The sequence below is a fragment of the Penicillium argentinense genome (genome assembly GCF_028826775.1).
Source record: "Penicillium argentinense strain IBT 30761 chromosome Unknown utg000009l_segment0_segment0, whole genome shotgun sequence".
NCBI lineage: Eukaryota > Fungi > Ascomycota > Eurotiomycetes > Eurotiales > Aspergillaceae > Penicillium > Penicillium argentinense.
Genome location: NW_026622668.1, coordinates 5,498,841 through 5,525,144, shown reverse-complemented (window position 1 = coordinate 5,525,144; position 26,304 = coordinate 5,498,841). Strand labels below are relative to the sequence as shown.

General features: G+C 52.2%; 13 protein-coding genes across 13 annotated transcripts; 7 read left to right on the top strand and 6 right to left on the bottom strand.

Moving 5' to 3' along the window:
- Window positions 1-707: 707 nt before the first annotated feature.
- N7532_009648 (Zn(II)2Cys6 transcription factor) lies at window positions 708-3,117 on the top strand (the record flags this gene model as incomplete). The annotated part of the gene is made up of 5 exons (XM_056622139.1): window positions 708-784; window positions 834-1,156; window positions 1,277-1,364; window positions 1,420-1,437; window positions 1,530-3,117. 5 exons carry the CDS (start codon window positions 708-710, stop codon window positions 3,115-3,117), a joined length of 2,094 nt encoding a protein of 697 aa, XP_056472945.1.
- Window positions 3,118-3,318: 201 nt separating this feature from the next.
- On the bottom strand, window positions 3,319-4,723 carry N7532_009647 (NAD(P)/FAD-dependent oxidoreductase; the record flags this gene model as incomplete). Its single annotated transcript, XM_056622138.1, has 3 exons — window positions 3,319-3,556; window positions 3,619-3,911; window positions 3,983-4,723. 3 exons carry the CDS (start codon window positions 4,721-4,723, stop codon window positions 3,319-3,321), a joined length of 1,272 nt encoding a protein of 423 aa, XP_056472944.1.
- A 285-nt stretch (window positions 4,724-5,008) lies between these two features.
- On the bottom strand, window positions 5,009-6,908 carry N7532_009646 (uncharacterized protein; the record flags this gene model as incomplete). The annotated part of the gene is made up of 4 exons (XM_056622137.1): window positions 5,009-5,446; window positions 5,507-5,966; window positions 6,040-6,719; window positions 6,777-6,908. The coding sequence occupies 4 exons, from the start codon at window positions 6,906-6,908 to the stop codon at window positions 5,009-5,011; spliced, it is 1,710 nt and encodes a 569-aa protein (XP_056472943.1).
- Window positions 6,909-7,316: 408 nt separating this feature from the next.
- Window positions 7,317-8,911, top strand: N7532_009645 (amidohydrolase; the record flags this gene model as incomplete). The annotated part of the gene is made up of 2 exons (XM_056622136.1): window positions 7,317-7,790; window positions 7,856-8,911. 2 exons carry the CDS (start codon window positions 7,317-7,319, stop codon window positions 8,909-8,911), a joined length of 1,530 nt encoding a protein of 509 aa, XP_056472942.1.
- Window positions 8,912-9,199: 288 nt separating this feature from the next.
- N7532_009644 (uncharacterized protein) lies at window positions 9,200-11,480 on the top strand (the record flags this gene model as incomplete). Its single annotated transcript, XM_056622135.1, has 5 exons — window positions 9,200-9,221; window positions 9,277-9,689; window positions 9,740-10,509; window positions 10,569-11,206; window positions 11,260-11,480. 5 exons carry the CDS (start codon window positions 9,200-9,202, stop codon window positions 11,478-11,480), a joined length of 2,064 nt encoding a protein of 687 aa, XP_056472941.1.
- Window positions 11,481-12,941: 1,461 nt separating this feature from the next.
- N7532_009643 (uncharacterized protein) lies at window positions 12,942-13,939 on the top strand (the record flags this gene model as incomplete). The annotated part of the gene is made up of 2 exons (XM_056622134.1): window positions 12,942-13,203; window positions 13,263-13,939. 2 exons carry the CDS (start codon window positions 12,942-12,944, stop codon window positions 13,937-13,939), a joined length of 939 nt encoding a protein of 312 aa, XP_056472940.1.
- Window positions 13,940-13,985: 46 nt separating this feature from the next.
- Window positions 13,986-15,581, bottom strand: N7532_009642 (uncharacterized protein; the record flags this gene model as incomplete). The annotated part of the gene is made up of 3 exons (XM_056622133.1): window positions 13,986-14,722; window positions 14,786-15,158; window positions 15,243-15,581. The coding sequence occupies 3 exons, from the start codon at window positions 15,579-15,581 to the stop codon at window positions 13,986-13,988; spliced, it is 1,449 nt and encodes a 482-aa protein (XP_056472939.1).
- A 413-nt stretch (window positions 15,582-15,994) lies between these two features.
- N7532_009641 (uncharacterized protein) lies at window positions 15,995-16,477 on the top strand (the record flags this gene model as incomplete). Its single annotated transcript, XM_056622132.1, has 4 exons — window positions 15,995-16,075; window positions 16,131-16,207; window positions 16,270-16,314; window positions 16,369-16,477. 4 exons carry the CDS (start codon window positions 15,995-15,997, stop codon window positions 16,475-16,477), a joined length of 312 nt encoding a protein of 103 aa, XP_056472938.1.
- Window positions 16,478-16,581: 104 nt separating this feature from the next.
- Window positions 16,582-17,879, bottom strand: N7532_009640 (NAD(P)-dependent alcohol dehydrogenase; the record flags this gene model as incomplete). The annotated part of the gene is made up of 3 exons (XM_056622131.1): window positions 16,582-16,785; window positions 16,849-17,477; window positions 17,546-17,879. The coding sequence occupies 3 exons, from the start codon at window positions 17,877-17,879 to the stop codon at window positions 16,582-16,584; spliced, it is 1,167 nt and encodes a 388-aa protein (XP_056472937.1).
- A 1,147-nt stretch (window positions 17,880-19,026) lies between these two features.
- On the bottom strand, window positions 19,027-20,390 carry N7532_009639 (RTA1 domain-containing protein; the record flags this gene model as incomplete). The annotated part of the gene is made up of 4 exons (XM_056622130.1): window positions 19,027-19,389; window positions 19,492-19,883; window positions 19,956-20,091; window positions 20,169-20,390. The coding sequence occupies 4 exons, from the start codon at window positions 20,388-20,390 to the stop codon at window positions 19,027-19,029; spliced, it is 1,113 nt and encodes a 370-aa protein (XP_056472936.1).
- A 965-nt stretch (window positions 20,391-21,355) lies between these two features.
- N7532_009638 (Zn(II)2Cys6 transcription factor domain-containing protein) lies at window positions 21,356-23,366 on the top strand (the record flags this gene model as incomplete). Its single annotated transcript, XM_056622129.1, has 3 exons — window positions 21,356-21,442; window positions 21,714-22,238; window positions 22,521-23,366. The coding sequence occupies 3 exons, from the start codon at window positions 21,356-21,358 to the stop codon at window positions 23,364-23,366; spliced, it is 1,458 nt and encodes a 485-aa protein (XP_056472935.1).
- A 650-nt stretch (window positions 23,367-24,016) lies between these two features.
- Window positions 24,017-24,799, top strand: N7532_009637 (uncharacterized protein; the record flags this gene model as incomplete). The annotated part of the gene is made up of 1 exon (XM_056622128.1): window positions 24,017-24,799. The coding sequence occupies one exon, from the start codon at window positions 24,017-24,019 to the stop codon at window positions 24,797-24,799; it is 783 nt and encodes a 260-aa protein (XP_056472934.1).
- A 122-nt stretch (window positions 24,800-24,921) lies between these two features.
- On the bottom strand, window positions 24,922-26,157 carry N7532_009636 (FAD-dependent oxidoreductase; the record flags this gene model as incomplete). Its single annotated transcript, XM_056622127.1, has 1 exon — window positions 24,922-26,157. The coding sequence occupies one exon, from the start codon at window positions 26,155-26,157 to the stop codon at window positions 24,922-24,924; it is 1,236 nt and encodes a 411-aa protein (XP_056472933.1).
- Window positions 26,158-26,304: the final 147 nt, after the last annotated feature.

Genomic DNA, 26,304 nt, shown 5'->3' with positions numbered 1-26,304 from the left:
AGCTCACGTGGCTGCGGTTTACGATGTGCCCACAGGTAAGGAGCACATGACCTGCCAGTGACAGACAAAGATGGCTTGGCAATCCGGCTACTGGAGTTTCTCCAGCAGAGAGCTTCTCGAATCTGCTCGGAGGATCACCCGATCGCCGGCGGTGGCGGCCAGTGGCTGCCGACGGGTTGATAACGAACTGCTGGGCCTTGGGACCCCAGGGCGACTATGTAAGAGCGGGCTGGCAGCTGGGGAAGCATGTCCGGATCGGGCATCGCTGTCCATCTGGCGGCCACCATCTTCCCCTGCTTATCGCCGAACGACTGCGGTCATTTCGCCTGCGTGCGGCGACACAGGGGATATGATTGTTTGTTTTATCAACCCAAACTACAGGTATCCTCCCGACGCCGTCCTATCTCGCTCTCCGCCTTCGTCGTGACGCGGTATCTGCGCATCTCCAACTCGGCCGAACTCCGGTGCCCCCGCACGCCCACAATTGCATCGGTGGGGCCGCGCATCTCCAACGGGCCTCTGTCGGCTGACCTCATGCATCGCGAAGCCAGCAACGCGGCGGCCCTGCGATCCCCGAGCCCTAGCTGCGCTTCGTGCGTCCTCGCCCACGGCCTCCGTGCCAAATCTGTCCTGCTGCTCGGTTGGCGGGAGTCGGGTCCCCCTGGATCGAATTTTCACCGCTCAATCCCCGGGCGCGGTCGCAGAGAATGAGCACCTCGAATGACAACTACACTATCCACAAGGTTTCCTTGAAGCGCACGCGGCAAGCATGTGGACCCTGTAGGTACGTTGTATCTCCAATTCGCACTGCTGGGTTCGGGCACTGACCCCAGCCTCCAAACCGCCAGGCGGAAGAAGGCGCGATGTCCCGGCGAGAAGCCGGTGTGTTCGCTCTGTCAGCGTCTGGGACAGCGCTGCACCTACGGGGCCCAAGCGATCCCCAACCGTGCGCGAGGCCAACGAGAGTCCACCAGTGGACAGGACAATGACCAGGAGGGCGCTCGGGAGGTAGGCTCTATGATTCTCTGCAGCTATCTCGGAAAGCATGCAATGGCTCACCACAATCCATTCTTCAGGATCAAGGGTCTGACGCCCCGAGCGCGCGTCGCCTTCAGCAGATCGAACAAAGGCTGGAGGAGATCACTTCGATGCTTCAGTGAGACTTTGCAGATCCCCGCAGTGTCCAGGAATTTGATGTATTAACCGCGGTCATTGCGATTCAGAGATCGCCTGCCACAAGGAATTGCCCCGACACAAGCACTATCAGATCTCTTAGCGACAGATAACCAGCAGGCACAACATGACAGCACCTGTATCACCGACCCAATTGACAATTCGGTCGATGAGGGTCATGCTTTATCCAGGTTAGCTCCTTCCGAATGCCTATTGACGGTCCCAGCTAACATCCCATACAATTAGTGATCCGCTACCTTCCGGGTTAGTTGAGTCAGAAGTGCAGGTCTACCTGACCCATTTCCACGACCAGCCTTACTGTGTATTCGCAAAGGACTGGCTTCTGCAAAACGCAGCATCACTTCCGCCAGAGGTGGCGCTTTCGATCGTGGCGCTCACCCTTCGCCTTTCAGTGACCTCCCCGGGTCGCTGGGGAACGGCACGTCGACAGGCAAATATTGTGCCGAGCGAGCCTGGCAGATCCTATCGTCGCAATACCAAAATGGCCAAACCGGGCTCTCGTTTCTCCAAGGAACGTTTCTGACTGCTCATCTGTGCTTTGCGGATGGCAACTCCCACAGAGGGTGTGCATCAGTTGCACTCGGCCTTCGCGTCATCCAATCGCACGGCTTCAACCAGGGCCGGAATCTGTCATCGCTGAACCAATTGGAGACGGAGGCACGGAAGAGAATTACGTGGGCATTTTTCATGCTTGATCGCACTTACAACGCCTCTCGCAGCTACTCATTATGCCTCTCGGACAGTCGCTTTACCCTCCAATTCCCATCTTCCGAGACTGGAAATGCAGTTTCTTCTGGGTCTCTACACGGGAAAATCACGAGGCAAGGACACCGTGTTGACCAGGGGATCATGGCCTGTCTCCTCCGTCTGTATTCGCTATGGGGGAAAGCTGCGGAATGGGTATTCGAACCACTCCCCACAAGTTCTCTCCCACCCTGGCAGAGTGGATCGGCGTTGGCGATGTTAGAATCGGAATGGATGCAATTTGAAACCCAGTTTGCAGACGCTCATCGATACATGAATGTTGATTTCACTCGACGCGCTCGCGACGAGCCGCAGTCCCGCCCATACCTAGCGACGTGGCTGTGCGTGCAGTTCCTTTTCCACTCCATCCAATGCTTGCTACATCACCCATTCGTGACCATGATCAAGCTGCGCCACATGCGCGGAAACCTGTCCGCAACTTTCCTGCAAAAGTCATTCGAAACCTCGCTGATCCATTCGCGGTGGATTGCGCGCTTTGTAAAGGAAATGGCAGACGCCGATCTCCAGTTATGTGACCCATTCTTTGGGTATCTAGCTGCGATAGCAGCGACCATCCAACTGGAGCATACTGGAAACAAAAACCCGAAGATCGCGCTACTTTTGAATAATGAATATCGAGATCTCGTTCGGTTCATGACCGAGTTATCTGCCGAATGGGACAGCATGAGGATACTGGTCAGTCGAATCAATGAACTTGCTTCTCGCCACCAAAATTATGGGTCGCTGTTCTACAACCAAGATGGATTCTCAGGAGCGCTGTCGAGCATGGCGACTCCATCTAATATACCACGAATGTCGAGTGAAGACGAAGAATTGATGTGGGATATTCTCGATTTCACATCTTTTCGCTCCAGTCAACCGGCAGACATTACTCAGATGGCACCCTTCTCCGAAAAAGAGACTGCCGCGAATACAAACGAAATGTCGTCTACATCCGACGAGGAGCTTGATGAAGATGTTGACGACGAAAGCTCTGGCATTGGCATGACTTCTCAAAGAGGGTCTACTCTTGGCGACGGTGTATCCCATCTTGGAGGTGAGACTCCGGGCTCAGCCTGGCCATTTAATAGCCGAACCGGAGGCAATACATTTGGATCTGGCGTCCCTGATATTCCCGACTGGATGATCTTCGGGGATTTGATGACAGAACATCTTTGATTTTATACTCAGCGAGATCGACTATTCGATACTACAATACCCCCCATGCTTCATTGCCAAACGAAAAGCGCATTTCTGTATTCTATCACGTCTTTATTCATGCAATCGTTAAGGAATGCAGAGTGTCATGGTATCAAGTTCGCGGTATCGTTTTGCTTCGATAAAACGAAAGACCAGAAAGAAAAAATAAGAAAGTTGTGATCAGATCTTGCTCTGCCGGACAGAGAGCTTCAATGCAGATTCAAAAGTCCCCCGCTCACTGGGAGTCAACTCTCTCCTCTCAGGCCCACCGCGGCTACCGTCTCCTCCAAAAGCATCGCCCTGGAAGCGCTCCCGGAATTGCGTGGGGAACTTCCACTTTGTGAGCAGCTCCTTCGGCAGGTTGCGCTGGAAGCTCCCAACAATATACTTGCCAATGACGGGCAAGAACTTGAACGCGCTAATGAATGAGGTGATCAGTTAGCCTGTACGCAGGAACTATAAACGCAAATCTCGACTTACTGCCCACTGCCACCGGTAGCAATGAAAAGGTTATTGTGTTTGGGGTGGAAATCGAAGATGAAGTCGCCGGTCGGTGTGTCGTTATACCAGCATATACCCGTTCGCTCGAAGCCTCGTGAAGCAAGCTGAGGGAATATATCTCGTAGACCAGCTTCCATCCTTTTCAGCCCGTCGGCGGGGACATAATTGGCTCGAGACGCAACAGCCTGAGTGGGCGGAGATGAGACATCGGCCGACTCGTTATTACGAGTATAGCCGAATCCATGAATGGCCACCTTCAGATAGTTTGTGCCCTCGTGGGGGGAAAGCAGAAGAATCCGGTCGAGAAGTTAAAGTAAATGGGGAGATCCTTGAGCTGGATGACCTCTTCTGGGGTGAGACGCAGGTAGCCTACCAGTTGTCCAGCAGCCAGCATCGAATTCCAGGCTGGGACTACGCTGGCTGTCCAGGCTCCGGTAGCCACGATGAACTGATCTCCAACAATTTTGTTGCCGCCCGCGGTCAGCGCAGAGGTGATGTCGCCATTTTGATTCTTTTCAAAGTCGATTACCTGACCATTAGGCCCAGTGATGAAGGAGACACCTGCGGAGATACATCGAGATGCGAGACGACTGATAGCTTTCCCAGCGTCGGCCCATCCAGCGTCGTTATTATAGAATCCTTCAAAGCCAGCCGTGGCGAGGCGACCACTGAGTTTCGGGAATGCTTTCTTGGCTGCCTCGACTGAATCGACAGCGTGCCATTTCTGGCCCATCTCCGTCAAGACACGCTTGGTCTTTGCGCTATATTCCTGTGCCCGAGGCTGAACAGGCTGTTCGGGGGTACCCTCTTGGCAAACCCAAAGACACGGCGTCTGGTAAAATGCATCCGAGTACTCGGGGGTCTTCCACAGGTCGAATGCCTCCTTTGCAATGCGAGCATAGATCGCATCTCCGTAATCGAAGCGGATAATTCGCGAGATGTCGTTGCTCGATCCGTCCGGGACGGGTGGCATAGATCGATCGAGGATGGTTACCGAGGTGTAGCCCTCTTCCTTCATTCGCAAGGCTGTGCCCAGGCCAAAGGCCCCGGCCCCGACGATAACAATGCGCTGTGACTTGTCCATTGCGAACGTACGCTGAGATGGAATCTGAATATTTATTCCAAAAAAAAGACGAAATCCCAGTTATATAACCATACAAGCATGTACCCACGCGAGGCGGAGGACGGCCCGTCCGAAGTACGCATGGAGCAGACAAGAGGCGGACCGTGCTGGGCCGGCCGGCTCTGGGCCACACCCGGTCCGTCTCACGGCCCGTCCTTGGGGGATTGATCGTGCACCTTCTACAAGGGAGATTATAGAGATAAATTAATAAATCAATATCGAGAGAAATATCCGAGTTTATGCGAATCAAGTAGGAAGGGGCAATTGCCTCTCGTGCCCTTCTACCACGGCCAACTGCTTCCGATCATAGGGCAGAACTAGATTCATTACGACGCCAACGACGGCCGCAATGATGAACGGGGTTTCCACCACCAAGTTGATACCCTGCTCAAAGCCCTGAAGTCGTATGTTCGGGCCATCGTAGGCCAGAATCTGACTGAACCAGTTGGGAGATACGATGTCGATAAAGCCGATTCCCAGCGCTGTGGTGAGGATAAACCTGTTGCGTCGGGTAAAATCGACCAAACTAAGCACCTTGATACCAGCGACGACAATTGTGCTGTACAGAAACACTTGCATTCCTCCCAGTACTGACGGTGGCATGGATCCAAATACAGCACCGAATTTACCAAATATGCCCATCAGAATCAAAAAGGCGGCAGCACACCATCCGGCTCTTCGACTCTATCACGGTGCATCTAGATTAGTGCAAATGAAAACTGCGAGGGATAGGAAATGACATACCGCACATCCGGTCAAAGATATGACCCCGTTATTTCCAGCTTGACTGACCATTGGCAAGCCAGTACCGAGGGCACTGATGAGACTGCCGATGCCATCACAGAGGATACCACCCTGGATGCGACTGTTGAACTCAACACCATCAATCTCCAGCCCGGATATCTCAGCTGTTGCCAGAATATCCGGCATGCAGCTCACAGCTTCACATATGAACATGGTTAAGAACGGGAGTGCCAACGCCCCATCGACCGAGAGCGTAAAGGTCTCTGCCCACAGGAATGTGACAACCGGTGCGGCATCGATATTCTCTCGCGACCAGTATCCTGTCCCTCCCGAGATCGCACATCCCACTGCTAGCCCGCATACAACAGATGCGGAACGCATTAATGGTGATCCAAAGAGCTCTACGACGATGATTGTGAAGAAAACGCTGAATCCAAGCCCGATAAGCTTTGGGTCACCCCTGCGAGAGGAATTAGCAAAAGCGCCCAAAATACAGAGCAATCATCACCTGAAACTAAGCGAATTGGTCATACCAAGGAAGTGGCTTGGGAGCGCCAGAATTGGGACACAATGCATAGTACCCGGACCCCCCATCACCGTTAGAACTGCCGCCCCAGTTCTCCATCCCACTCGAGATCAAATACACACCAATAAGCAACAGCAATGTACCTGTGACAACCTTGGGGAAAATCCGATTCAGCACCTTGGGCGGCACAAATGCCATCGCAATCTGAATCCATACAGTGCAGAGCATGGTTCCCAGCATTGCACCCCATGCGTCCGGGCATGGCAGTTTGGAACCATCCGGTGACGTAGGACAAGTGCCATTTGCATAGCGCATGTCCGTGTAACTAAATGCAATGGCGAGGATGTCAAAGGTTGGACCCACCACGGACAACAGTCCAGTGCCGATATAGAATGGGGTGTTAAACAAATGCACGCGCGTCACCTGCATGGCCGTCGCTATTCCTGTCGTGATGAAGGCTGCAGAAACCAGGTATTGACTTTGCTCGGCTCCAAGGTACAATGCCCCGCTGGCGATTGCCAATGGAGGAGATACCACAGAGCCGATCATGGTTAAGGCATGTTGGAGCCCAAGAATTATTGTGAGAAGGATGGGCACTTCATCATTCAGTCCATAGAAGGGTGCCTCGAAATTCTTGTACCGCTTGTTGAGCGGCCAGATGTTCGGCGTGATGAGATAGACATAATCCTGCAGACCTCGCTGTCAGTTTCTATTTTTCGCCGCCACTGTCGGTGATCTTCATACATAGTCGCCGACCCATCCCTCCGAGGTGGTGAAGTATCGACTAAGGTATTTCCATCGGGTTTCGGCGACTGGCGCAACTTCGAACACCTGGGATCTTCTCTCACTCCAATCCGAAAATGTCGAGATTGGCATTCTCGTATCGTTCTTTTCCGGGGATCTCCGGCTTGCATCCATGTTCCTCAGGGAAGATTAGCAGAAACCGGGCAATGGCGTATGGTCACTCGCTGGCATCGCAAGCCAAACGGCCTGCGAGGTAACCGTCGATACCGGCCTTTATATACCATCTCGTCACTGACTCCCCAGACTGTATCGCACTGATAACGCTAACTCTTGCATCATATCGCGCAGGTCGGATTGTGATCAACGCGGATCTCCGGCGATCTGCTGGGTTGATAAGAGGCGAAGTGCTCGGCCGAGCATCGAAAGGCGGGCGCGGGTCGTCAATTGCATCCGAGATACAAATTCACTCCACTTGCTGGACATTCCGCGTCCACTACACACCTGCCAGATACTCCGTCCAGATAGATTTGTATTCTTAACATGACAGCCACAGAAGCGGTCCCCTCGAGGTGCACGCTCCTCCACTGCGCCACAATTATCACCGTCAACAAACATAACGAGATCCTGCGAGATGGATACATTCGCGTCGACGGGGACAGAGTCACAGACATTGGAAGCGGTCCATATAAGGGGGATCTTGCAGTCGGGGCTCGCCAGATTGACTGCCGAGGCAAGATCATCATCCCCGGACTGATCAACACCCATGCTCATCTAGTCCAGTCGCTCCTACGCGGACTGGCGGAGGATCTACCATTGCATAACTGGCTATGTGATGCGATTTGGCCGTTGGAGGCTGTCTTTGCAGAGGACGATGGCTACCACGCGGCGCGATTGACTACAGCGGAGATGCTCAAGACGGGCACGACATGCTTCCTCGACCCAATGCTGACGTATCGTGCTGGATTTGATCGTGTATGTGCCGCGGTGGGAGAAATGGGTATCCGAGGCTGTCTGGTCAGTTGTTTCAAGCCTCCATGTTTTCTGATTAACAGCTGCTAATATTCCGCGACCCGAACTAGGGGAAACTGGTCAAGTTTACAGAAACAAATCGCCAGCTATCGATATCAGACCCCCGAGATCAAGATCTGCTCGCAATGTCCATACCAGAGCTCCTAAATTCTCATAAGAAGCACCACGAGAGCCACGACGGCAGAGTCCATGTGTGGGCTGCGGCCGGTACACCTCGAGGGGCCTCAATATCCCACTACCAAGAGCTAGGCACAACCTGCTCGGCCAAGGGTATCTCAATGACGATGCACTGTGCCGAGGCTCCAAGAGATCGGACCATCTACCGAGAAGCGTACGGCTGTAGTGCAATGGAGTTTGTGCGTGATGCCAACTTCTGCCCACAGCCCATAGGGACGCCGAATGAGAACAGTGCCAAGTCTCATCGTCTGGTCCTGGCACATATGGTCAACCTAGACAACGAGATTGACATTCCATTACTCGCAAGTACGCAGACGTCGGTGGCCCACAACCCAACATCGAATCTCAAGCTGGCATCCGGCGTAGCTCCGGTCCCAGCCATGCTCTCTCACTCGTCTCCTGTCAATGTCGCCCTCGGAACAGACGGCGGGCCATGCTGCAATCACTATGACATGATCCAAGAAATGCATCTGGCTGGGATCTTACATAAAGGAGTCAACCACGATGCGAGCCTCATTCCCGCTGAAGTCGCTCTCGAAATGGCCACGATCAATGGAGCACGTGCCCTGGGAATGGGAGACGAGATCGGCAGTCTCGAGATTGGAAAGAAAGCCGACCTAGTGCTTATCGATCCTTATGGGCGAGGTGGTCTGGGAGCTGCACCGTGGAGCAGCAGCATTATCGGAAGTGGAGTGAGTCCCGTCACCACGATTGTTCATGGATGTACCGGTCGTGATGTTGAGATGACCATGGTGGACGGAAGAATCTTGGTGGAGGGAGGAAGGCTCGTGGGAGGGGTGGCAAAGGAGATGGATATCATTGAAAGGGCGCAAGTAGTCACGCGGGATATACTTCAGCGATGCAACCGGCATCGAGATTGCAAGTCGCAAGTTGCGGGCAAGCTGCACGCATCCTGGCGATATGTTTAGGCCCGTCTTCTCTCTTTTTTTCTTTCCCTAAACTCGACAAAATCAAATTAAATCAAATAAAACGGTCCCGCGCCAACGAGTAAGAGCACGCAATTATGAAAGGAAAGATGTGGAAGATCCCATTGGTTGATGCTGCGGCGGCCCCACCAGAACAATATCAAGCCGCAGGCATTGTTGTTCGCCCCTGTCAACAATTCACTCGCAACGCAAATCGAATCAACGTAAATATACCGGAATCTTTTGTTTCCTCCGAATACGTCCCTGCATTTTGAGGAGCTCGTCAAAATTATGGAGCGGGTGTTAATTGTGGGTGCAGGCAAGTGCTCAATGTTGAGGCAAATTGAATGGTTCACCACTAACTATAGTCCCCGGGCTGTACGGCCTCGTTGCCGCGAAAACATATTTGCAGGTGAGAGGTGTGTACGACCAAAGTAGAATACCGGACGACGATGCCGAAATCATGAGCGAAATCCCAACTGGTTTTTTGATTTCCAATCCAGCACAACAGACGAATCCCGATCCTTCGTGTTCTTTACTGGTGGTGGACTCTGCATCGGATATCGGGGGCACCTGGGGGGAGGAGCGACTATACCCAAATCTTGTGAGCCAGAACACCTACGGGCTTTATGAGTACAGTGATCTTCCACTCGCCGAGGTAGTTCCCCCGGAGCAGGATCACATGGGGGCGCATTTTATTGCAGGATGGAAGATTAACCGGTACCTTCACGTCTGGGCCGACAAATGGGATCTGAAAAAGCACATCCGTCTAGGATGGCAAGTAAGTGCAAATGTCAACCAGGCATCAATTTCTTGCTAACCCGCATTCAGGTCGACACTATCAGGCGCCTGGACAACAAGATATGGCAACTCAACATTCGTATCATGTCCGGTGCCCATCGGGATATCACTATATTTTGCGACAAACTAATACTAGCCACCGGGCTAACTTCGGTTCCGAATCTTCCACAGCTGGCAGTTTCCCCCGAGGTTGGAAAGTCAGGCCCAGTGATCCATGCAAAACACATTGGAGACTGGGCACACGACAATCTAGGATATCAGTCCCTGCCGGACGTCGAGATACTGGAACGAGAAACAGCGAACCCCAAATTGAAAAACCCTCGCCTGCGCTCCGTCGTTATATATGGTGGGGCAAAGTCCTCATTCGATTTGGTGCATTTCTTCGCCAAGTTACATCAACAAGATCGGAAGTTGCACCTAAAAGTTTCAGCCAAGGATCCCATCAATGTCCACTGGATCATTCGCAACAGAGGTGCGGGCCCATCATGGATGGCGCCGCCAACTTCAACTTTGCCGAATGGGGAGATAGTCGCCAGTGACAAAGCCGCCAGCACTCGGTTCATACACTATCTGGACCCATGTTCATATGAGATGCCTAAGCGTGCTGTTCTGCGAAAATCAACGGGAAGATGGTTCTGGGACTTTCACCTCGAAGGCTCTTGGAGGGCAAGATTTTTTCATGGGAATCCACTTGGTCGCCGGTTTTTACAACAGTTTTGGCAGTCGCTCGATCAGAATTTGGAAGGAATTGCGCAGTATGATGCCAACCCAAAGATGCGGTTACTGCGGCCAGATCACAGGTATATTCGCCTTCACCTCCCGGTTTCAGAGTCAACGGCTAATGACTGGAAACTTGCAGTATCATCTCATGCAACTCCACAATCGGAATTGCTAACCAAGCTGATTTATGGGAAACGATCCGATCTCCCCATGTGAGCATACATCGTTCGACAATTGATAGCATTTCACACGCAAATGTTGCGGGTGATAGTAGCCTCGTTGATAGGGTGACAGCCTCATTAGAGAACGGTACCTGTCTTGAAGACATCGATCTTGTTGTACATGCAACAGGGTACAAACCTGTCGTTCCTATCGATTTTGAACCAGAAAACCTGCGCATGCGTCTTGGGTTCCCAGATCTGCTAGATCCAGGGCATGGCAAAGAGGACCAGCCGCGCACAATGATCACGCCGAATCACTTGGAACCTGAACGACGAATTCAACACTGGAAAGCGATGGATCTGAGATCAGAAAAAAAGATCCAAAAAATTCTGAAAGCCACCGGCTGCGTCCCTGGTAGGTGTCACGATCAATCTTCGACCTCGAAGACAGAAGTACTGCCATATCGTCTTTTCCGTCGAATGGTGGCACCCGAGCTGGTGGCAGAGGGTGATCGATCATTTGCTGTTCTCGGCGTGGTCCTCACGTCAACAATTGCAATTGTCGCCGAAATTCAAGCCCTGTGGATTGCTGCTTTCCTGACCGAGAAACTGGAGAGTCCTGCTTCTCATTCATTTAATTCTCTTTGTCTTGTTCTGTTTCTCGGGAAGCCATGGACCAATCTATCTCCGAGGATGTCGTGCTCGGGAGGGTCACGGGAAGTGAGATGCAAGTAGATGCCATTCAGTATAACGATATATTAATGCGTGATTTGGGGCTGAATCCGCATCGACTGGGTGGTGGTTTCTGGAGGGAGCTGACGGGAGTGTATGAGCCATCAGCCTATGCAGGGATTGTGGAGGAATGGAGAAAAGTTCAGCAGAAAAACTAGGAAATATTGTACTATTGAAATCCACGACCTCACTCTACGACAGTTTACCCAATGCAGAGCTAGCAAGACTCAATTTCATCATTATGAATTTAAATCTTGAGCTTTAGTGAGGTTTAGCATAGGCATGGGGGACTTCTACAACTACACTCCCACCTTGACTCGCTGAAATATAGGACTAGAACCTTAATAAATCACACTAATGTATGGTGTCAGTTTCGACAGGAAATATCACATGCCACGGTACTGTTCATCGGAAAGCTGGATCGATACACTACTGCCAGCTTCCTTGTTTAGGCACCTATCTGGTCATTTACCTGGCCACCTACCGCTTGGAGGCACTCATACACGTGATCAGCTGTCCGGCTAGGTCGCCCAAAGCGGTTGGATTCCACTTTCTGCCTTGTCGCCTGGCACCGTCACGTGCAGGTGCGTAGACTTTCCTGTTTCGTTCGACTTGAATCTCTCCGCATCTCGAGTCGCCGTGATGGCCGAGGCTTCCAAACCGACCCGGCGGCTGACGCGATGTCGCACGGGTTGCATACGCTGTCGAATTCGTCGCCGCAAGTGTGAGTGTAGACAGGGCCGCGAGGGACAACGGAGCTAACTCCCGTGACAGGCGATGAAGGCAAACCGCGATGCCGGAACTGTACTGACCGGAATTTCCAGTGTCAGTACGGCCCGCAGCTGACATTTCTGACCAAGAACGCACACACAGTGCAGGCGCCAGAAGTTGGTGGTGTGTCTGCGGTGTACGAAACCATCCGTGTAAGATTTGCCAAACGGAATGGGGTCTTCGACCGGAGCTGACAACAAGATAGTTCGTCAAAGAAGAGCCCCAGAAAGATGACAGTGAAGATCTGGAGCGGACCAAAGAAAGACCATTGTCACCGGTGGAGATTGAAGAGCTTCAACAATCACATCACGAGCTGGGTGGGGAGAATAAGGCTCCACCTAATGCTGTCCCGCAATCGCGGTCGCAATCGCAGTCGCAAGTCCCGTCGACAATGTTCAGCGATAATGATGAGTCCGCGGTTGCTGGCTTGTTGGCCTTAGGAACCACTACAAATGAGATAATGGCTCCAAACTTGAGCCTGCCGGTCTCTGCAGTCTCGCCGCCGAAAGGGCCACTGGTAACTATGAGCCAGGAGATGACGCCGTCGAAATATATAGGCTTCACCCCGACGTTTTTACCCAGTCAACTAGCTGATACAACGCCCTCAACTCTTGCAATTACCCCAACTCAAACTTTGGAACTTCTTCGCCACTATCGTTACGAGGTCGCGCCATGGGTAAGCCTTCGACGACACCGAATCCACAACCGCTTGATATAAGTGCGAATCTAATGAACGCTTCTAGTTGGATATATGCGATCTCGGGCAGCTCTTTGGGATTCAAGGCCTGCAGTTAGCTATGGTGTCCCAGCCGGTCTGGTTTTCGGTCTTGGCTCTCTCAGAGACATCCATGAATTTGCTCCGGCCTTTTGCACCTATTATGATCACAGATCAAACCCCGGGAGCCCCTGCAAGCCCCGAAGCACAACTTGACATTACGAAACTGGCTTTTATTCGTGCTATAGACGATTCTAAGAATTGTATTAGAAGTATTCGAGCAGCTTGGTCACCCCAAAGAATGTGTGATCAGGAGTTATTGGAGGCATTGAACCCGCACAGTATTACCGGCCGAAACCTCAGCTCGGCCATCTACTGGTTGTTTGTGCGACTAGGTACGTTCCATCAGAGAATAGATTCATGGAAGATGTTATTGACAGGATATTCGCTCCAGATCTAGCGGCTGCTTTGGCCACTGACACCGATATCCAAGTTCTCCTGCCACGGTCATTTCCTCACGGGGTTAACGAACACCTGGGGACTGATCCGTTTGAAGAAGTGTTCTGCTTTGCACATCGTCCACTGTGGCTTTGTGCAAGAGCCGTGCAGTTCATGCATAATGATGATCCATCCCCGCATCATCCTCCACTCCATGCCTGGCTAGAACTTGTGGAGCAGCTAGAACAATGGTATCAAGAACGACCCCAGGGATTCCAGCCCATGATGGAAATTGACATGGAGGACCACCCATCCGGGATGGGACAGGGATTCCCGATCGTTCTTTTCGCGAATGGAGCTGGGGTATTCAGCAATCAGCTATATCATACTGCCATGCTGGTTTTATTGCATATCCGACCACGTACGGCACGCCTCACAGACTTCCATTCGACGACCATGTCGCCTCTTTGGCATTCGCAGCGAATCTGCAGCATTGCCCTTAACAACGAGCGACGAGAGTGCTGGGACCCGGTTCTCTTGGCTTCGTTTTTGGTAGCTGCCCGCCGCATGACCCACGAGTCTCAGCAGCAGGAGATTCTGCTTGGCTTTGAGCGCATTCATGGAGTCACGGGATGGGATGCCACAGATTTCCTACATGATCTCCAGCAGGAATGGGGGTTTATAGAAACCTAGTTGTTGAAAAGTTTCAAACAAGACAGGATCTAATCAAAAACTTTGGTCACCCCGCGGCCGATGTGGGAGACTGATGCTGTCCCATCATTCGCTCACGCCGTGAGACTTGGTATCCCCACGCCAGCTCCAGATCGCGAATCCGCCAGCAGGCACCCCATCCAGTTTCGGCCTCTATTTTCCGGATGATATCGATAATAATAGCATGTTCGGAGACGTGGCTGAATAAACGGCCTGCGATCCAAAGGGGCTGGATAGCGTTGTTCAAACATCCCTGGTGGGGATTTGCAAGCGATATCCCGCAAATCCGGCGAGCATGCCACAGAGGGGAAACGGTTGGCCCAGGGCGCAATTTGATGGCCTTGGGCATACAGTTCAAGAGCAGAATGCAGGCCGTGTGATAAAGCTGATTCGAGGAGATGGCCGCCCAGTGCAAAAAGAGAATATGAGGAAATGGTTTGGTCTGTGTCATCTGGACTGGCAGCAGCTCTGGAGGACGATTTTGAACCCATTGCTGCAGTTCCTCCCATAGTCGGAGCCAGCGCCGGTTGAAGACCTCGCCTGCGCAGTCATTCTGGACACCCAGTTCGACGAATTGGGTGCGATCAGAAACAAGCTCGCATGTCTTTGCACAAAGGTAAACCGCATAATTTGCGTGCATATCTGGCGACTCCGCGGCCTGGAAGAGCTGGGTCGCATCGTCTTCATGACAATCCGGTGCCAGCCACTTACTGGGTCGCAAAAGCGTACTTTGAGTGCCATCGGAAATCAGTGCACCACATAAATCTATATTATAGTCAGCGTCAATATTTCAAGCTTACTTTGCGGGGCTCTCTGATCCAACCGTACCCATTCGGACGTAGCACCAAAAAATGGCCCGTAGCAGCCCACTACTGAAGCCGTTAATTCCAAAGGCATCGAATAAGGCTGTACATCCCTCCAGATGGCGGCGCCAGTCCTGAGCACGCGCCGACATCATCTCCAAGCAACAGAGTAGAACGCAAGCTGCAACCACCTTCGGGTCGGGGTTCTGCAATAGCGGGCTGAGCAAACGAATTGCCTCTTGGTATAACTCGATGCTGTCGAACGAATCCTGAATTCCCTTTTTTCTTTCCATCTGTCGGGCCGAAATGGCGAGAATTGCATTGAGCAGAGCCGGAAAGGTACGCGCGAGGGCCGGGATCTGGACACGAAAAGTACACTGCGAATCAAACATGTCAAGCTGGAGACAGTCAAACTATTAGCCGCGGGTCTTGTGTGTCATTGTCGGTCGATACCGTAAGCAATGTCACTGTCTCGAACTCACCCATGGAGCAACCTGTCCGACGTAATTCTTCAGATATTCCACCCGACGTCCATTCGACAGAGTCGGTCGCATCACCGTGCGCTCTCTCTGGGGCCCCGACTCATCCGCATCCTGGCCATGTTCAACCGGACTTGGGGCTCTCGTAGGCACAGCAGACTGGGCGACCGTAAAGAGCATGCATCGCAGCTCTTCCTGGGAGGCAAGAAACCCTGGATCATGAGAGAAGCCGTCGGACCAGCTGGCGGCGCCCAGTGGCGAATGAAAGTGGTGCTCGTTAATCGTGGAATCGGAGGGGGGATAGGTGGGCGCATGCCGCTGGGAGGGCCATTCGGGATTCATGGGCGTGCAGGGAGAGCCTCCTGGGAAACGCGGGCGTCGGGGTCGTCGCGAAGCATTGCGGCCTTGCGGCGGGTGAAGATCAAGTTGTGGGGAAGGCGGAGACCGGGGAAGGCGGCCCTCGACTACTACTTACATACTGTGCACTCTCAACGTTCCATCTTTAATCTGGCCCCTTGCAAATCGAGATGCACATCCCGGAAACACGACGCAGATCGTGCTAGCAGGGTATTGACACTATGCACATGCCGACCCCCTTGGTAGGGCGTGGAAGGGCCACCTAGCAAATACCGCCTAGCAAGGGATGTCGCAGGGACGCCCTGCTGGACAGGCCAAAAGGCACGAGTACTTCATTCGCGCAACTTGTCGTCCTCGCCTTTGTTGACTTCGCGCACACGAGCATACACATCAGTATCATGTACGGTCTCAAGCAACTCTCTCTGTTGAGCTTCCTGCTGGTCTCGGCCTACGCGACCAAGGAGATCAAACACACCACGGTTCGTTTTGAATCCGCTCCAAGTGACCTCTTTCTTTGACTGACACGATTACTAGGTCGGCATCGAGACTGAAGGAGGCAGCCGGGGAATTCAAGCACCTCTGGACGACTGCTACGAAGACATTGATGAGGAGTGAGTACTACTATCTACTAGTAGATTAGACTCGGCTGTTTCAGCGAGCTAATTAGTCCCAGGGAGGTATTCACTGTGTCCATCCGCAAACACTGCCATGTTTTCACGTAAGTTGAGATTCTTCCGAACGTCTTCGTCAATTTCCTCACACTGGTTGTTAGAGGCATTGGCTGCACCGGCCGCAACACTCTATTGGGCCCTGGCGACCACTCGAGTAAAGACCCCGTCCCCGTCGGCGCCATCTACTGCCACTCGACTCGACCCTACTGAACAGCCCCGAAGAATAATGGACAAGATCAGTCAAATGTAATCATAAATGTTTCGTGTCTACTATTTCTAATCAAAACTCCCCTCATAACGATGTTTGTGCTAGTCTATAATGAGGCCTCCTGCTCGTCCACAACCAGAACCTTGATGCTCCCATTGCGTGTATCGGCGCAGAGATGCAGCGCGTCCTGTGCCCGCTCCAAGGGAAAGACGTGTGAGACCAACTTCTTCAAGTCCAGGATTCCGCCACTCAAGCACTGGATCGCCGGTGGCCAGGTGTCGCGGTACCGGTTGATGAAACGCAAGTCAATCTAAAGAGAGGAAGTACAAGTGAGAACCCGTGTCGTACAATGGAAACAAGGGGATGGACCTACCTCTGCCAAAGAGATGTGCATAAAGGGCAGATTGTTCATGATGGCCTTGCCCACACCGATCACCATCACAGTACCGCCCCGGCGGGCAGTGTACGCAGCGGTGCATACGCTGCTCTCGACCCCGGTGCACTCCAGGATCGTCTCCGGTGCGACATATTCGCTGTCTCCGAACAATGCCCGGATGGCTTGGGCATTGCCCTGCGCATCCTTGTTCCTGTCCACCTGGTACGTGATGCACGACGGCACAAACTCCTTCGCAAAGGCCAGACGGGCAGGCTCGAGATCAGTGACGACGATGGGATGGGCACCCGAGGCTCGAGCCGCGGCCAGCGCGATCAAACCGATGGGACCAGCACCGCAGACCACCACGCCACGACCCAGGCTGAGCCCAGCCGTCTTGATACCGTGCATCACCACGGAGAGAGGCTCAAGCAGGGCACCCTCGGCAAAGCTCACATTATCGGGGATCTTGTGCAGCCACTTGGCCGGGTGCACCTTGTACCGCTGGACGGTGCCGTGATAAGGATAGACGCCCGCGAACTGGACATCCTCGCATAGATTGTAACGACCCTCGTCGCACAGGAAGCAGTGCTCGCAGGGAACACCGGGCTCCACGGCGACTCGGTCGCCTGGCTCGCACGCATTAGTCTTCTGCACAATGGTTCCCTTCTTTTGTTTGGAGTGGCCATGAACATACCAGGCCTCAGATTGCCAACACCCTCTCCACACTGCAGGACAACACCGGATGCCTCGTGGCCGATGATACAATCTCCCTCAAATACCAGCGATCCGATGCGACCAGTCTTCCAGAAATGAATGTCGGAGCCGCATATGCCAGTCGCCTTAACGTGTAGCAGCACCTCGCCATGGCCGGGCGCGTAGACAGGTGCATCGACAGACTTGAGATTGTGGTCGGCCGTCACTTGGAGCGACGGGTTGGGATGTGAGGCCTTCAGCACTGAGCGGTCCAGCGCCTTGGGCGCGACGACGGGCGCCTGAATGTGCTGGTCGGCAAGAACTGACGGGACCATGCTGTCCGAACGTGCCTTGGATATGTTGGAATGAGAGTAGAAGGCGCAATGGCGGGCACCATTGCTGTTAAGTAACTCATCGGCAAAGGTTCTTCCTGCATCACGCTTTGACTGAGGGTTCAACCTGCCTCATTCATCCCCGGCTGATCGGTCATGGTCAGCGTCGCGTGGTCGTACATCAGCTGTGACCAGGAAGGGTCTCGATGGGGCCATCCACTGGGACGTGGGGCAGTGGTTCCAACTACTCTTTTCGTCGATGTGGATGCCGGGGATGTTGGCATATAAACCGGCCCGTGCCACCGCGCATACACACAGGCTTGGATTCTTTGTCTTCGTCTTCGGCCACCGTCGCTTCACAGTGCTTAAATTTTTCTGGTGAATCAAGGGCATCATCGCGCAGTGGATGAAGAGTGTTTGAAACATACAATGTATATCCGCAGCGCAAGACTTCAGCACTGTGAACGTTAACGTCCTCCAACCTCGACATTGCACTAATTGAAGTGAAAGTATTCGCCTCGCAGTTCAAAAAACCACGAGTAAGAAGAGATACAGGATACTCAAACTGTGAAGGAGAATGGCTGATCAATGCTTGATTGCAATTTCGGGGTATTGACAATCTTCAAGTTCACAAGTGTTGGATTGGCGGGGATGACCCACTAACAAATGCGGTAAGTGGAAGCGCCAGCCCGGCATTCGAATCGTCTAAGTGCAACCATGATATGGATATGCCGTCAAATCAACGCACAAAAAAACATAGGCTTAATTTATTTGATATCATAGGTCCTATCTCAGATATTAGTTTGTTAAGATGAGATGGCTGAGTCGGATGTGAACAACGTGAGTGTAAACTCTCTTCACAACACTTGTGAAGCGTGGCTGAAGCCAATTTTTATGAGCTCGCAGTGTAGTGTATAATGTTATTCAAATATAGTCACTCGCATTAGAGCACGAGCGTGTCCTCCAATGGAATATTTGGGAATGCCCATGTCTATGTCGGTATCAATTGTGATGTTATATCTAATGGTGCCCGGACCAGCCAGCCTCGTGGAGAAACAGAACCTCAAGGGCTAAATATCAAGCCGCCATTAAAGAAAAATGGACAAAGCTAGGGACTTTTCATAATCGCCGAGAAGACAAAAGCACATTATTACAAGAAATAGGACCGAGGCGGTTGATAATAAGCGGGCTGAGGGGGCTCATGATGGACGGCTGCTTGTGCTGTAGGCCTCGGTGCCAGCGGGATGCTATCAGACACTCCATAGTTTCCAAAGGTCGGGTTCTGCTGCCGGAATCTTCGCTCTTTCTTCTCCATCTTGGCCATCTTCTTTGCGTGCCGAAACCCAGAGTCTGGTCCCTGAAGGATACGACCAGGGTGGAGGACGTTGAGGATAAGAACCGCCAGAAACATGGGAAGAGCATCGAAAACATATTGGTACCATTCGTGGGTGTTGGTGGGCTCGTCAGCCCCGACGCCCTTGGAGTACTCGGCCAGGCGAAAGGCAATCCGGATCTGTTGGAAGAAAATGACATAGATCAGCATGGGACCACGCACCACGAGAAGATGAATCGTCAAGCCAAAAAAAGGGGGATTTGGGCAGCTTTAAATACATACCGTGATCATGGTGAGCGAAAAGTACAAAGTGTAAAAGAGGAACCGCCAATTAAAGGGGCCTCGGGCCAGCTTGTCCATCGGCTGCAGTCCAGTATTCTCCATGTGTAGCAGTTTGCGGTGAAGGTGAATAGTCAGGGCGAGGAAGCACACGATGAAGCTCTCCTGTATTCCAATGCCTGCCATGTAAATGTGAACCCCCAGCATGACGGTATCCATCTTGGCGTCTGTCTGGACAAGAATACCGACCCCGATCAGTTGGATGATGAAGGCGAAAATATCCAAACACACAAAGATCAGCCCGAAGCGTCGTGCGGAAATTCGAACCAGTCTCTGTTCAGGTACGAAGAATTGGACCATACGGCCTAAGGTCATGTAGAGAAAGGCGTTGATCCCTAGCGAGAATATTAGGGATCCGAAATTTCCATGGCATCATCAATCCGAGGGAAAAGAAAGGGCATGCTCACATATTGGTGCTACCAGAAAGAATACCGTGAAATACATGTACAACTTGGAACTGTCTTGGTGACGAGTTTCCATTGCTCGGCATGCCATGGCTATGAATTCCCAGCCCGAGCCCATGACAATCACTAAAGCGTATAGCTGACCAAGTATTAGTATTTCTTTCTTTCTACTTTTTTTTTCTCTTTTTCCCGATGAGGCAATGGGCTTGGTCTAACCTTCCTATGGATGCAGACTTGAACAAAGTGGATTAATGTCGTCAGGGCAAAGAGGACAAAGAACACGACAGCGGCTGCCAGCGACGGTTTGTAGAGAAGAATTACACCGCACGCCTCGGGTGGCAAGTGGCCGTTTTTGCCCGGGTCAATAGGAAGACAGGTTGCAGTCGATGAAGCCGAGGCTGTCACAAATGCCTGGCTTGTGTTCTTCGTAGGAGACATGGTATCGACCGACCGAGTGTGAGGGCAGACGATGCGTCTTGCAGAATTGATTCAGGCCGGTGGTCAGTCATACGGATTCCACAGTTGACTTATAAGGGCATGAAAGTCACGCAATAATCTAAGCCCAACGCGTGTTCTACATCGGGGTCCGGGGTGGCTCGTCTGAGAAGGAACCTACAGGGGTTAACCTTATTGTGGATAGCGGAGTGGTCCAATGAGCCGCAGTATAGCTTGTAATTTCAAGACCCACTGTGTCGACCCTGAAGTCGAGCGGAGAGTGTCATTGGTTGACATTGCTTGTGTGAGAGAGAACAGCGATTCTGTGACGGCGCCCCACGTTCTAGCGCGTAGTCTAAAGATCTAAAAAATTTGGCGAACTGATCTGCAACGCTTGAATCGGTCTCCGTGGTTGATTGTCAAGGCCTATCGGGACGGAAGGACGACCGCAGGTCATTTCAGAATCGAATTCTCCGTATGCGACCTGTTGAACCCATTCAAACACCTTGCGGGTGAGGGTGATTTCGAGCTCGTGAGCGCTTGATATGCGAAGCGCAGCAGGAGCAGATCCAAAAAAAGGGCAAGCCGATCATGTTTCAAGTAAGGATTGGCTAGTGCCTGTAAAAGCGCTTCGTCATGGAATCTGGCATCGAAACCGTTCGAGTATCAGACAGCCCTCCAACTCGCCATATTTATCAGTCCTGAGCATGCCGAGGCGTCACATTCGTCGGCGGGACTGGCGTGGTTGAAGGGGAAGATCTGCCGCAAGCACAGCCTTGCCAATCTGCAGCCTTGACTTGGTCGGACCCTGGATCCCACCTACGCGGGGAAATGACCGCACTCGTACCTGACCCTGTAGTACCTTAACCTTCCCTAGGGTAAGGTAGAGACAGGAAGAGCAGTGCGATGCAATGAGAATGCAATGAGATTGCACTGCCCCAAAACCGCCTTTCTCGTGTCGATCGCCGATGAGTCAGCGCGGATGGGGGATCGCCCACGCGGGGCGACGGGGGCTCTCCTTCCTGACCCAAGCTGAGCCGTCATTGTGGTCTGTAGTAAGCAGCCCAAACCCCGAGACCGCTACTGCTTACGCCAAATCCTTTAATTCGCTCGATCGGATTGGTCTGGCCCCGCTTCTCTGAAAACTCGCCAAACCGTTCTACTGGCGTTTGTTGACTCGCGTTTGGATCGGGCATCAAACCACGGCGAAATGGGCGGGATTCCGTGGAAGTCAACGGCCTGCCAAAACTGCAAAAAACGCAAAATTCGAGTCGGTTGACTGGTGGTCTCCAGCTACTCAGTGCAATCAGACTAATAAGTCCTTAGTGTGATGCAACGAAGCCGGAATGCGTGCGCTGCCAAAAGAGAGGTATTCCGTGTCCTGGGTACGAGAAAACCCGCATCTTCATCCACCAAAGTGATATCTCCAAGCGACCGACGCGCGAAATCGTGCATCCGCAGTCTATCCGCCATGCAAAACCTTCTCAATTGACCCCCGTGGTGCAGACCGGTCCAGTGATGCGTACCCAGCTCTACTCATTCCTCCTGGGCGCGTATTTCCCAACCAACATCCGAGGCACAACAGACATTGAGCGTGTTCAGTATTTCTTCTTGAACTCTTCAAACATGCTAGAGCGCCCCGGTGGCAAAAAAGACAAATTTATGATTTCAGAAAAGGCTCTCTCGGCCATGTCATGCATATCCCTTGGTCGAATGAACCGCGATTACCGCATGGCCCGTTATGGCGTCCAGCTCCACAGCGCCACGATGCATCTCATCTCAAAGCTAATGATCCAAGATCCCTATAACGAAGATTATATTCGGGCAATGGTCATTTTGAAGATCCTCGAGGTACCTGTCCACTCTGCCATTCATGTCTGGTCGCTGGCCTGAATTGTGCTTAACGCCCAACGTTTCTTAGGGACACCACTACCCGCATGGATGTGACAATTGGGCACCGGATATGAAACAAAACAACATACTCCTGCGTCGAGCTCACCAGGGGCCCCCGGCCTCTTCTTTAATGCGTGCAATCTATCATCAGCAAAAACAGGCAATTGCACGTCCTCCTCCCTCCCGTCCTCACAAGGCGCAAGGTTATCTCCACTTTCACTAACATGGACCATTATCAAGATCTACGCCATTACCGCAGTGAACTTCTCCAGGGATGAATTCGAATATCTGATCGAGTCTGGAACTGGTCACCCCGTCGATGGCTTATTCGAAATCTTTGTCGATCTTGGATCCCTCGTCACGGCCGTAGAACGAACTGACCACTCCGACCGAGCTCGATGTCAGGAACTCCTGCAGAATTGCCGGGCGTTGAAGAAAAGAATACTGTCGTGGTATTCTAACAATCTTGAGCTGATAGGAGGTCCCCCTCTCATACGAGATGAATTCAACCAGCAAGCACTGCCGCTTGCCGCTCACCTATTTGGCGATGCCTACTCCTTTACCTCGCTTGATAACGCGCGACTGCATATGTTTTTCTGGAAGGCACTGATCATCACGCATTCGGTGATTTATCAAGCCGAAGTACTCGATCTCGCTCACACCCACGAATTCACGACTGATCCCACCACCCATCAAGAGTACCTTCTAGCTGGCTTTTATGCCGACCAGTTCTGTCGATCCATACCATATTTTCTTCAGGGCCACGTGGAGCTCTGGGGCATGGTCGCAGTGTTGGTATCTATGCCCCATACGTTGAAAGTCTACATCCATCTACGAAACCGCGAGAAGTTCTCCTGGTGCCTGGAGTTCTGTTCTTTCCTGTCGAGCTTCGGAATTGAAATGGCAACATACGTCAAAGAGGCATGGCGGAGAACTTGGTTTCTCGCAGAGGATCCGGCCATCAACTCCATGCTCAGTTTATCACTGAGGTACGGCCTCTCTAAAGAGATTCCAGTTTCTGCAGGAGGTACGCACGGAGAAGTGGTAGAGGTGGAAGAGGTACAGGGGCAGCAAAATCAACTATAGAGACATTATATATCATCGCTGTTTGGATTGTGAAGTAATCATACTAGTCCCCAGAGGCTAACTTGAAGTTTCGATTCGTTGTTCGGGCTGCTCATCTATATGAATTCATTCACCCCTGGCCCCCAATTATGGCCCCCATTCAATGGCAACACTTGGCATTCGACTCGTTGCGACCTTGAAGGGGCCAGGCTGTAGATCTCTCCTCCTCCGATCATATTTATCATCTCTCATCTCATCTCATCTCATCTCGTAATCATGGCGAATATTTGATTCTGTAGTAATTTCTATCATTCGTTGTCGCTGATGGAAGTATCGTTTCGTGAGTCTTGAGAGCATTTTGCATGTATCTTAGTGCCATTCAGTGCTATTCATGTTTGCTATGCCCGCGTACAATTTCCTGAGAGCTTGGCCCCAGGGGCGAAGAGTCATGTCCGGGAATGCTGGTCTCGGCGAAATCCTGCTGGATCAGATCTACCAATTGCAAAACCAATTGCAAAGAGGTTGTGGGCGTGACAGTGACTGGCCCCATGGGGTCCAATAACTTGACGGACGCGTTCTACTCGCACCTCAAGGCTGTATTTAGCTTGTTGGTCCGGCTTCCTCCCACGATATCTTGAATTTTGTCGAACGGTCATCCTTTGTTGTTCACTATGATATCCTCCAAAGGGCCCCTTCTGGTGTTGTTTTCTCTCCTGCGCGCAATTTCTGCCCAGGATGCTGCTGGCTCCGTGACGACGCTCACAACGGTCATAGACGTACCGGCGGGCTCTTCGGTAGCCGCTAGTGTCTATTTCGTTCCTATCTCATCACTGGAAGCCACTCCAAGCGTGTCTCTATCGAACCAACCGAGCGAGTCACCCACGAGCACCCCTGTCCCAGCAGAAAGTGATCCGCCCTCTCCCACCTCACCGGCGTATACTCCTCCGACCGCGACAAACTCGCGAAATACTTCTCCATCAACCTCGTCAGGTACTGCGGCAAGTCCGACAAACCGAGTTTATATCGGCGCGTCTGGGGATCGCGGCGATAGCAAGTGGTGGCTGTGGCTGACCCCCCCTGATGACCCTGATGACAGCAACAACTTGAATCAAATCTGCAACGATCCTGCGATGTGGTGGGGGCCATCCGTGGACGAGACCAAAGACAGCGATGTTGTTCCGCTTCCTCCGACCTTGAACATGGATGATGGAACATGGTCAATGAACAATCCCATCCAGAATGTGATGGCGAGTTGCAAATACACAGCGGCCGGCGACAACTCACCTTACCCGGGAACTTTTATGTGCCCTCACTGGACCAGAAAAGTCTTCTGCACCACGAAATTTGACGGCCAGGCTGAAGAATGTGGGAATACCGCTCGCCCTGCTGTAAAGTGTGAATGGGGTTCCTCTGGCACAGCTCTGAGCTGGCCTTCCGGCTGGCCTCAATATTGACCGGAAAGAATGTGTGAGGTCGTTGAACTCGAGTCATCGGGTAAAGTGATTATATGGCTTTTATAGGATAGGAGGCGATTTCTAGTAGATAAATTCTATGTTTTGAACTATATTATACTATCCTAAATTGTTCCACCACCGTAGGCAGACTGGAAAAACTGGGTAAATGCCTCGGCTCCATTCTCTGCAAATAACATCTCTCCATTTCGATGTGTTTCATTCGCCTTCTCCTCCGCGCGTGTTGCCTGATCCTCCTCGAACCTTTGCATCAATGGGCTCAAATGAGTAACAAATGAATCGCCATTGGTATTTGCCGCCATGCTGGCCTCGGCGATGGCATGGGACAGCGAAAATGAATCCCACATTGCTAGATTAACACCTTCACCGGCCCATGGGCACATCAGATGTGCAGCATCGCCAATCAGGGTCACATGCGGATTATGTTTCCAGGACGACCTCCGAGGGAGTGTATAGAGGGCACGGATATCTATGGACGAACCTGGGTTGTCTGCTGTCTCCTCGTCACAGGCCACAGCTACCAACTCTTTGATGGCGGATCCCCAGCGTCCAAGCAGCGAAGGGTCCGTTAGTAGCGTTTTCTTGGATGCTGATGCCGACTGCCCCTTGAGCCCTAATGAGGCAGCAGCTTGTACATCCGGCGTCGTCAAGAAAATGTAGATACGGGCAGAGTCCTGATTTCCACGTTGTGACATGACTCCATGCCGCAGACCCAGGGCCGAAAAGCTGCCACGGCCAACCAAGGCAGCCAATTGTGGATATTTGGCAGTCAACTCTCGAATCGTTAAGGTGATATTTTGTATTCCCGCATAGTATGGTTTCACCGGGGTCAGGAGGTTGCGCACTTGCGACCAAGCCCCATCGGCACCAATCACCAAGTCAAAAGCGTGCCTCCCATGACTTCCAAAGTCGAGTTGGACTGCATTGTCAGAGTTTGTGGTGATCGTTGTGGCTGACAATAGCTTGTGGTCCCATCTGATAGCTTCGCGGGGTAAATGCTTGATGAGGAGTTGAATCAAGGCATGGCGTGATATTTCCGGACGGACACTCAACTCTCCTGCGTCTTCATGTAGGATGTTTCCATATCTGTCTGACACTTTCTGGGCTTCACTGCATTCGCCCGTGAGACGGAGAAATTGGTCCCACAAGCCGCACTCACGGATGGCTGCGAGGCCAGATTCCTCATGAAGATCGAGTGATCCAGAAGGCCTGGCAAGCTCATCGAGCGTGAGCTGTTTGCGCAGCTCGAATATTGTGAATGAGATACCTCGTTTGTGGAGCAAGAGGGCTAGAGTTAGTCCTGCAGGGCCACCGCCGACGATGGCGATTCGGGGGAACATAGACATGACCAGGCAGACAGAATGCAGTTGCGTCGATTGCAATGATATTCCCGAGTGGCCATGCTGCCTGCTCTTTAAGGATTTACATTTGCGGCGGCCTTGCCCCAACTGGCAGGCATATAGACCGACGACGCGAGCTCGGGTTGT